This window comes from Ips typographus, linkage group LG4 (genome assembly GCF_016097725.1).
Source record: "Ips typographus isolate SLU linkage group LG4, UJ_Ityp_2.0, whole genome shotgun sequence".
Taxonomy (NCBI): domain Eukaryota; kingdom Metazoa; phylum Arthropoda; class Insecta; order Coleoptera; family Curculionidae; genus Ips; species Ips typographus.
Genome location: NC_138425.1, coordinates 2,369,087 through 2,379,782, shown reverse-complemented (window position 1 = coordinate 2,379,782; position 10,696 = coordinate 2,369,087). Strand labels below are relative to the sequence as shown.

At 34.8% G+C, this 10,696-nt stretch overlaps 1 protein-coding gene across 12 annotated transcripts in view; it reads left to right on the top strand.

The window, feature by feature from the left end:
* Nucleotides 1-289: 289 nt before the first annotated feature.
* Nucleotides 290-10,696, top strand: part of LOC145728396 (phosphatase and actin regulator 4) — a 30,991-nt gene continuing 20,584 nt past the window's right edge. For 2 of the 12 annotated variants that reach the window (XM_081978601.1, XM_081978598.1), the window contains exons 1-2: nt 5,302-5,903; nt 7,232-7,285. In XM_081978601.1, the coding sequence (XP_081834727.1) occupies nt 5,633-5,903; nt 7,232-7,285 (325 nt within the window). In that variant the 5' untranslated portion in view covers nt 5,302-5,632. Of the gene's footprint in view, nt 467-1,729; nt 1,826-2,368; nt 2,433-2,967; nt 3,181-3,326; nt 3,363-5,301; nt 5,904-7,231; nt 7,286-10,696 lie in introns of those variants that run through there. The other 10 variants (XM_081978604.1, XM_081978602.1, XM_081978605.1 and 7 more) reach the window with 10 other exon arrangements.

Genomic DNA, 10,696 nt, shown 5'->3' with positions numbered 1-10,696 from the left:
TTTGCGTTTTAATGGGTGGTTTATTTGTCCTCCAAGGGGATCAGCTGACTTTGACATTTAGCTGGCTGCCCTTCTATCCATCTTTTATTTACCTACTACATTTTTGTATTAATAACATTTGAAACCTACTCTTTAGTTATATAATAATAATAACCGCTAAATCAATTAAATTACCTTATTAGTCATTATCTATCATTCACCTTCACCGGCATTCAACTTTCAATTTTTTGAACAACCTTGGTAGACGAAAGGTCTTTGTCTGTCGAATGTCGGGTGCTGCCCCCTCCAGGCCGTTGGTCAAAGTGCGGACATTTTTCAAACGGACAAACAATTTGTCCACTAAACGGAAATTCAGTGGAAATTATGTCCGAAAATAGTGATAGTGCCGTAGTAAATGGTGAAAATGGTTCGAATGTGCCTCAAGCCGGCACGGTGTCCGAACCGCAGCAATCAAACGTCGAAAACGGTGAGTTTAGCATTTCTAACCTAGTTTTTGGAGCTTGACAGATGTTTATTTGTTGCATTTTCTTTCCCCTTATTATGCACAATTTTCCCGTTTTCTGTTTCGTTATAGTTCTCTAGAGCGTTTTGCTTTATTTTCTTGCCCGTTTATATCTACACACCTTCATAACGTGGGTTGAATTGATGTTGAAATCCGGGAAGGGATACTCTGCTACTTGTGACTCATTTTAGGCATTTCCAATTAAATCATCTAATTAGTTTAACTTTAAGCGGGTTTTTAATGCTGTTCAAGAGGAATCAAGTTTAGCAACCCTTGGATACAGTTAGAATTACGGCTTAAACAATATAAGTTTCCCATCCTAAATTCAACAATCAACATTCAACAGGCTGTTTATAATGATATACGAGGTGATATCGTAAAGTACTTCATAGTTGGAGTAATCATTACTGAAAATATGCTTTATTTTCAGTTTTGAGGCCGATATTACTTGAAGAATACAAATGCGACGCGTCTCCGGAAAGCCTTCAAAATTTAATGACATTCTTCCAAAACCAGGCTGCTACCCCCTCAAGAATAGATTTTTTCATAGGGCTTACTTTTATTTTAATGACAGAGTCTGGTTTCGTCCCAAAAAACTTCAGTTGCATCGATACACCAACTTTTGAATTTAACTACATACAAGTGATGAGGTTAAGCAGAAATCCACCATTTCGGACATTACCAAGTATAAGTAAAGACTACAGCATGACTTTCATTCTACCAAACCTACAACAGTTTGAAGTTAAATTGATAGTGGTCAGTGCGTCTGAAGACTTTATTGTAAACTGTTTTGTTAAAGGAATAGAGTCCAGTTACTATCAAGTTTTATTAGATCCTTTAACTTACTTCACCTCCTCAAACACTGAATTGAAAAAAGTTAAATTTCAACAGCTGGATCGGCTGTCCAGGCAGATTAAGGGCGATATCGCTTTTCCTGTCAAGTACTCTATCCTTAAGCGAAATGGGATTGCTTTGCCTTGTCTCGAAGACCTACCACCTGAAGTAGTGCTTATTATAATGCGCAAACTACCTCTGGTCGATCTGGCACGACTAGGTAAAACTAATCGTAAGTTTAACGTTTTAACTCGAGATTTATTTAAGAAAATTGGAAAGAAAATGCAATAAATAAGTTACTAGAACAGTGTATAATGTTTGCTTTAAAGTGTAATAATAAAGGTTGTGATTAGTTAAATGTGTTGGTTTATTTACTTCTTCTTAAACTTTCAGATAATACTTTTTTGGATAGCACTTTAGTTCCAGAGGCAACCAGTACAGGTACTACCGGTGTTATTTTGGATGATGGCAAAGTTAATGGAGATGTTGGTAAGTTATACAGTTACTATTATTGAGAGATAAGTATTTAATTTAGTTTAGAAGTTTTGTTATTATTGGCAGTGTTGTTCCAGTGTGATTTTTGTGGTTGTGTATACAAACATCCACTGATTGTGTCCAACTTTGATCACTTTCAATCTCGAGTCAGCTGACGAGGTGCGGCTTTTTGCGATTTTCTCCGAACCTAACCCTGGCGCAGTCAAAGTGCGCCGTCTGGATGCTGGGATGGATCCTGGCAGATATAACCTCACCTATCTAAAAATACACCCCTTTCCAGACGGTCGTGGGGCTTAATCCGATTTTTCCGCTGACAAGCCTGTCGTTAAAAGACTTAATTAGCCAACTGCACGCGACACTCGCACTTTCTATTTTCTTCTTTAGGTGGGGAGTGGTATTTTTGGTACTTCCTTTCTTGCTCAAAACGGCTGTCAGGAGTTTTATGTGAAGTATTTTAGGATGACTTTTTGTATGCGATTTTTTGGGGTTGAGGGGATTGTGTTTGATTTTTTTCGGTGGTAATACGTTGACAATCTGGAGAGGAATATTTGGATGCTAACGCATAGTCACAGCGACGGGGAGTTTTCAAATTATAAACAAGGTAGGACATTTTAGGTTTATGACCTGATAAGTACCAACTTATTTAGGTCAGTTATTTAAACACCCACAGTGTCATTTGGAACAAACTCTCAATCATGTAGTGATGATTTGACAATTGATGGCTTTATATTACACAGAAGTCCCACAAAATCTGTTTTCCATCCATTAACCACACAAACATATCTGGCAACTAAGCTTCCTTTGTCTAGACTGTAGTGCACTATTTTGTAGTATCTGAAACCTTGGATGGCCTTCTTCCTGGATCTGATTGAAACGAAAAGGCTTCTGGAATCAATATTTATTTATTTGATTCTTTATGTTTACCTGGATAGTGTTTATTTACTTAGTCATTGGCATACATTCGAGGTCTTCGTTGACGTATTTTTATATCGTGGTCCTGGTGTTTTCATTAGACCAAGGAATTAAAAACACATTTTAAAACAATACGAGTTAATACCTGAGTTATTTATATGCTGTTTAAGGAAAAGTTCTGATAAGATAAGAAATCACGTAGAATGTGGCCAGGAACTTGATCTAGTAAGGCGTGAATAGTGGTTTATTCAAGTGCGCGTTTAGGAATGTTTTCGAAAAATGTAGTAATTAGTGTAGGTTGTTCTTGTGGTGTGATGTTGCAGTTAAAATAATGAAAATGGCACATTTATTCAGGCGGATATCTAGAAGTAGGAAAAATTTAAATAGGTGCGATTCTATAGACACTATTGATGAAAATGAAGATCTAAACGCTTCTGGTAGGTTTTTAACTGAAATTTTGATATTTTTACATAATACCGTGTGTTTTCAACTGCTAAGAGCAGCCACTCGTGCTTATCAGCTATTCAGTAATTCTCAGAAATAACTTTCAAACTACATAGAGTTAATGCAATTATTGTTTCAGGTACGTCACCAAACTCCAAGAACGACTCAGACAGTGGTAAGTAAAATTTCTCAAGGTTCTGGTATCAACACGAAATTGCCTTAGATTAAGTTATTATGATGAAATAATCTGAGGAGTTGTCAGCGTTATCATCTTGACTCAGACAATTACAATGTCTATCGTTTCCATTAAGCCGGTATAATCATCATTTACATTCTTTTTTTGCAGTCAGAGGCGTTTTCAAACTAAAAATCGAAAAATTGTTGGCTTTTATTGGTTGAATGTTCACCCAGTATCTGGACATATTCCTCTGATTAGTTGGAGATTTATACGAACAAACTTTTAATGAGGAATTAAACATTTCTTCTCCTCCACTGAAATGGAGTCGATGGAGGTGCCCTCCATCACCATAGTTACACGCACAGTCCGTCTCTGCTACAACGTGCTCTGAATTGCTCGCATTGTTGTATCGGATCTCTTTGTCTCTCTATTTTCGAATAACTCTCCTTGTCCCGCAGTGGGAAATTTGAGATGCATTTTCCAAGGAATGACGGAACAGCCTTCTTTAAGCAGGAGTGTACTATTGCTAATTAAAATTCATATTTCCCAACACGAGAGAGTACAGAGGAGGTGGTTCATTATAGTAATTTACATTCATATGTTGAAGGAAGATGGATTATCGAAGCGTTCACGTTCAGTGCATCCAAACATGCACGGTTCGTAATCTGATCCGACCCTGTGTACTGTGACGAGTCGAAATGCAATGTTGCCGCTTATTATCTAAAATGTGTCAAATGGTCTAGTTTTTAAATTACCTTTCAAAAATAACTAATTCTCAAGGTTACTAACTATGAATTTGTTTTGTTACAAATATGCTAATGATTATGCTTAATATTTGACAGGTAACCGTTTATTTTACACTATTTTAGAGCATCAAGATTAGCAAATAGATCCTATTTAAATCCAACCTAACCTAACCACCAATATTAGGCACTCCAATGAAATGTCAGAAACAGCTGATTTAAACTTTTGGAAGTCTTTACATAGAGTTTTAGCTTAAATTTTGCAATTTTCTAAAGACTTTCAGTTGATATTTCATAAAATGAAAATGCCTGCCAAATTCATAAGAAAGTGTGTTTTAATGGCCGTGGTTGCCCTTCCAAAAGTTTAAATCAGCTGTTTCTGACATTTCATTGGAGTGCCTAATTCAGAGTTTTTTTTAAGCCAAGAAACTCTGATGTTTTGAGGTTGAAATAAACTAATGGATTTTCTTAGAACAGAAGCAGTTTATTAACTGAATTTTTAAAAAAATTTAAATTATTTAACTTAAAAACTGTGTTGTGAATAAACTTAACTGAATCAGGATTGGGCAAGGGAAATAAACATAATAAATATCACGAAAACATGAGAAGCTAGAAAGATTATTATGGAAATTGTAGTTGAAATAACGCACAAAAAGAGATTTTTTTTTTTTTACGAAAGGGAATTTGTAATACAAATTGAATTAATGTCTTTAGGTGTGGCAAACGTATTACCATGCCACAGGCTACTTTTAAGGAAGAAAAAAAAATTCTTGGTTTCCTCATCGTTGGAATTCCTCGTAAATTACGATTTCTGGATTTTTTAAAATAGTGTTGTTTAACGTTTGGTTGGTGGTTTTAGTTCTTATTGGAGTCTAGTCTAGACTTCTAGAAGCTTTTTAGTCCTGACTGACAACCTCTCTTAAAAACAGCAAGATTTACTAAGTTTTGGACTCCAAACAGCTGTTTTAATCTGGAGATGAGACAGAATAAAGGTTTGATGCATAATAATGCTATTTTATCAGTTTTTTGTGGTTTGAAGAGTTTGATGCAGGTTTCCATTTAAAGAACTGTACTTTTTGTCTGACTGAAACAAAATGGCTGATAAAATTTTAAGGAATTGTAGGCGGAAAATCCGACAACGTTGCCGGGACGTTCCCTCTCATATTCGTAAACGTTGAACAAACCGAACGTTCGGACATTCGCCGTTTCAGTTTCGAACAATACGAGCTTCATCGTTACGGATTCGCTTCGCAGCTTCGCTTCACACGAGATGTGGCCCTTTAAAAATGAACGCGACTAAACTTGACAAAACGCTTTGCGTGAATTTTCCGGGGCTGTGCAAACGTGCCATATAGAAAACGCTTCTATTTTTTTTTTGTTCCGTGTACACCTGAAACACAGGTGTTTTCTGGTTTCTCCCCACCATTGAAGGGAACTATAGAAAATACAATAAACGATGCTGCTTCGACCCTCGTGTACCTGACCGGCCCTTTTTACCTGTCCTCTCTTCTTCGTGGATTTGTAATGTCGGTTCGATTCAGTGGTGTGTTCGTGGTTCCTGGTTCCGAAAAATCGGGCGCTATGCACGACCGAACCCAGAACAACCCTCCGGCCAAAGTGAAAAACGTCGCTATAGTGGCTCCCACAAGGAGCAACAGTCTGGACTATTTGAATTTTGAGGAGAAGCGACAGTTGATCGCCTCCAGTTTGAGTCTGTCAGATTTTTTGAGTGTAGGCAAAGAGGCCAAAGAAATTAAACAGATTAAGGAAACGGGAGTTACCGCTGTTATTGTTGGTAAGTTTGTTGTGTTAACAATCCAGAAGATTTCTTTAACTTCTCATTGAGATTGTCTTAAAAAATATGTGCATAAACTTTAAAGGTTCCATATTCAGTTCAACATCACTGAAATTTCTCCAAAAACAATTTCATTAGATGAGCGCAGGTAAAAATCTTTCTAAAAGGAACATTATGGTCAAGGGTAGTTCAAGAAGTTTTAAAGCTTGTTTAGTCACGTTTTGAGTAAAATTCTAGAGATTAAGTAAATTGAAGTAAAATGGGCCTGTCCCACAATTTTTTTTTATTTCATAACTACAAAGACGGATTGAAAATATTATACCCGTATTTTTTTGTTTTCAAAAATATTAAGTCTAAATAGAAAAAAAATGACGATAAAAACTACATTAATCTCATGTTTAAAACGCCCGCCGCCGGTGACGTACTACACTATCAACCAATCAGCGACAAGAAGTGAAACAGATGGCGTGCAACAGCCAATAAAATCGCCCAGAATTACGTACGTCACATGCGCGCCAAAACAATCTTTTAAATTTAATGGACAAATTCAAACTAATGTAGGAACATTTACGACCATAATTTTTTCTTCAAGAATATGAAAAATTAGTTTTTTGATCCTATTCTTTCGATTCCAGTCATTAAAACAAAAATTTATGATATGTGGGATAGGCCCATTTAACAGACTTTTAAGCTCTTTTTAAGTACAGAATATGGAGCAATATAATTAATTGAATTAAAAATTAGTATTAATTTTGTGGTTTTTTCTGTGTAAATTAAGACAGGAAAACAGAGAAATATTTCAATTTGTTTCTGACTAGATATGTGCAAACATCTGTTAAAGTTTGCGGTATATCTGTCTGCTATTAAATTATAGTGACAGTCCAGTTGGTATTTTCTAAATTATGGCTTTTTCTACACTGTTAACAGCCAATAAAGGTAAAGTACTGCTTTAACTTGGAACAAACACAACAATAACTCATTTGTAAACAAACTATAACCCACACGCCAAAGATGTTCTATTGTATTTGGTTTTTTACCGCCCATACAAATGCATGAACACAGGATGTTCAGAAAGATTTACAAATTTTGATTATTTCTTGGACTAACTTTATTGTCTTGTCTATTAAAGCAGCCAGAACCCAAACCTGTATAAACATCTTTTATAACTCACAATTTCCCTAAATCACCGCCTATATCCAGCTTTATAGTATTTTTTTGGGTTTTCTTTTCGTTGCTATTTTCTTCAGTCCCAAAACGAGGCACATCAAACGACATAACGACTTTATTACGAGCGTTTTTATTAACTTTTTATAACTTCGTTTTTGCAGACGGCAACGGCGCTAACAGAAAATGTAAGGGCCGCAAACTAAGATATAAAAAAGGTAAAGATTTGTGTTTGTGCTAACCGAGGACGTGTTTGTGTTTACTAAAAAACTTCTCCGTCCTCTCACTTTCTTCATCTTTTGCTGCTGTTTGGTGGAACTTTTTCCTAAACAACTATAACCAACTCGGTTCTTCTACATTGATCTACATAGCTGGTTCTTTTTCGCACCAACTGTTTATAATCACACTAATTACCGGGGACAAACGTTTGTCGATAATCAGACCATGACTAATTACTGTTTATCATTGTTTTTAGATTGTGACTGCTATGATCTACTATTTATTTTCAAACACTTTTTAAAGCAACCAAGCTCGGTTTGAGTGAAATTGTTGCGCGTTATAACAATGATAATCAAAGTTAATGGCGTCCTGCTGTGGAGTAAACAATACATTAGTCAACATAACCGCATTTAAAACTGACTGCGAGGACTGCAAAGAAACGACCCTATTAGTAAAGTGCTTTTCCGTCCGCCTACCTCTTTATGGCACTCTTCTATGCCGAATGGGTCGGAAAGTGCATTAAAGAAGCATGCCATGTATGTAGGTCGTCAGGAAATTTAATATGAATGTTTTTTTGCTTTATGGTTTAATTAGATAAATTGAAGATGCAGTTTTGCAGTCAAACTAACCTAATCAATCTATTATTTATCTCATTGGGGGACATCCTATGGTCACCTTTGTACCACAAACTCTATTAAAAGACAGTTTGGAAAGTTGGGAGTTTTTAATGATATAAAGAGAAGAAAATACTTGCGTTTGTGGCATTCAAAACTACTTATCTAAAGATTTGGGTTGAACTTTGCACACTAATAACCAATTTTGAAAACTTTTCTGGTAAATTACGAATTTTTCTGGTAAAACCTGGCTTATTCTTCTGTTATGTTAATAGTACAAAAATTTATAGTTTTCAAATCGCTGAACAAGTTTGTAATCTTATTAAATCGTAGGGAATATTTAATACAGCTATTATGAAGAAATTTTTCAATAAGTTCCTAGGCTTTACAACATAAAGTGTTGAATCATAAAAAGGTGGTAAAGCACTAGCATAATTAAACCATAATAAAAATGTCGGAATTTTAATTACTCAACCACAAAAATACCTTTGCAAATTAACAATATTAGCACATCGCATAAGTGTTTTTAGACTTGTGATTAGCTGATTCATCTATGCATGTGCAATGTGGGTGGATATTACAAACAAATTGAAGCCGTCCATTACGCTTACTACGACACCAGAGTTGTTTAGACGAGTCGATATAAAATGTGACCTTGTTAAAAATAATGGAGGGAAGTTCCATGTAATTCCCCAAAGAACTTTACCACACCCTTGTATAATAATAATTCGTTATAACGTTATTATAGGAGTGGCTTTCCAACGTTAAAAGAGGTCAACTGGTCGTCTGGAGATCCAGACAGAGCCGGGTTAGTGATCTCGTAAGAAGAACGAAAATAAACTCTATGTGTATATCCAGACTGATATAATTCAAGTTTGAATAGATTGAAGAATGACATGAATGCATTGATATAAGCATGGCTAAAAATAGTCCATTTTAGTGCTCATACTTTTAATAAATAAGGCCAATTGCCTTGTTAAGGCTTATCAAGTCTACCACAAATCACAACAGATTTCTAACATCAAACGTTAAATAACGATCATTAAGTACTTTTTAAGATTCAATATCTCGGTAACGTGAGGAGCTAGAAACGCGAGTTTTGGTTAATTTTATAGTATTTTTTATCCTCTTTCTAATGGCGAAATCTATAAGAGTTAAAAAAGTTACAACCTTACAAAAAATTACAGTTTTAAAATATCTAAATATAAATAAATATTCCAATGCACAGCAAAGGGCATATTAGGCGTCTTTTTTAAGTTAATTATGATTTACTTTAATTGGTTTTGAAGCATCGTGTTTTTCAATTCTATGTCTAAAAACAGTGTATCTCTTACCAAATTTTAGGTTACATACGAATAATACGTAATGCTTAATTGGTGGAAAGGAGTCCAATTATTAGCTAAGTGGTAATTAGTAGTAATCAAAGAATCGAAATACTTTCATATTACAAATTTAGACATAATAAATATTTATATTGTAATTAACACATAATATATTATAGGAGTGGTGATAATTTGATTTGCGAATTGAAGAAGCTAAATTTTATTATGTTTAGAGGCAAAACGTTGTTACTGTTGCTTTCCTAGCTTGAATGTTCTAATGCAAATTCAATCATGTTTGGATTTTCTGCTTTTAAAACTAGCAATTTTCTGACTAAATAATGCAATACTAAGCATTTGATTCAACTAATTTGGGTGCACAAAAGTATTCTGTAGCGTTATGCCAGACATTACCTCATAATAGCACGAAAAGTAGGTATAAACAAATATTCTCATAATTGTTGTGGTACTGCTAATTTATTACGAATATGGGTATATAGGAGAACGGAAGAACTGACTTACTGTTTCGATATAAATTGTGGGAACTGCGATGTGAAAATTGAGTAAATTTAAATTCAGTGAAGACATTTCAGCAGTTTTTCCTGTTCTAATTCCACTAGTTGACTAATCGTTTGTTTAAACCATGGTTGTACAATTTTCTGACTAATGAATCATCCAGACGACAACAATTGTTGGTAATAAACTGTTTCTTGGTAAGTTTCACACGTAGCCACAACATCACTAAAACAGCAAGACGGAAACTACAAAAAAAACATAATGTGTGTTGTATGTAGTGGCTCATTTCCATCCCCGTTTCATTAATGAGTAAAACTGGACCAACATTTAGTCCCGGCACATTTATTTTTATTTATTTATACACACGTATCCGAGCAAACTTGCTTTTTTTAAATCCTCGGGAAGCGACATTGAAATATTTGAAATTCTAAAACGGATTGTAAATAGTTCGTATATCATAACTGGTTATGATGGGGATAGTGTACTGTTATGTTTGTTTAGGCTCGATACTATCTTGGCAGATATTTGCATGTAGAGCATTTTAGTTTTGTTTTATCAGACAATAGACTATAGGCTTGGCTTCGCATTCTTTAACTCATTGTTACTAAATTAAACGTTTACCATTTATGTTATTAAGTGCTTTTAAACCAGTGATGTATTTATTTGGAATTTTAAGTAATATTAGCAAGTCACGTGCTTTCATTTTCTGATAAGATAAAAATATAGGTTTTGCACCTATAAAGCAATCCAAGTTGTTGAGAATAGAAACGTCATTATTATGAATGCACAATGATAGGAATAATTACGATGATTCTGCTTGTGATCTTCATCATCTTGTAGAAATCAACTACATTCAAGGTGAATTCCATCACGCTTATTTACTTCACCTTAAACCGGACTAAACCAACTAATAACATTTATTTGTTGAGTCCGGTTTGACTATGTGCGAAAAATAAGAACT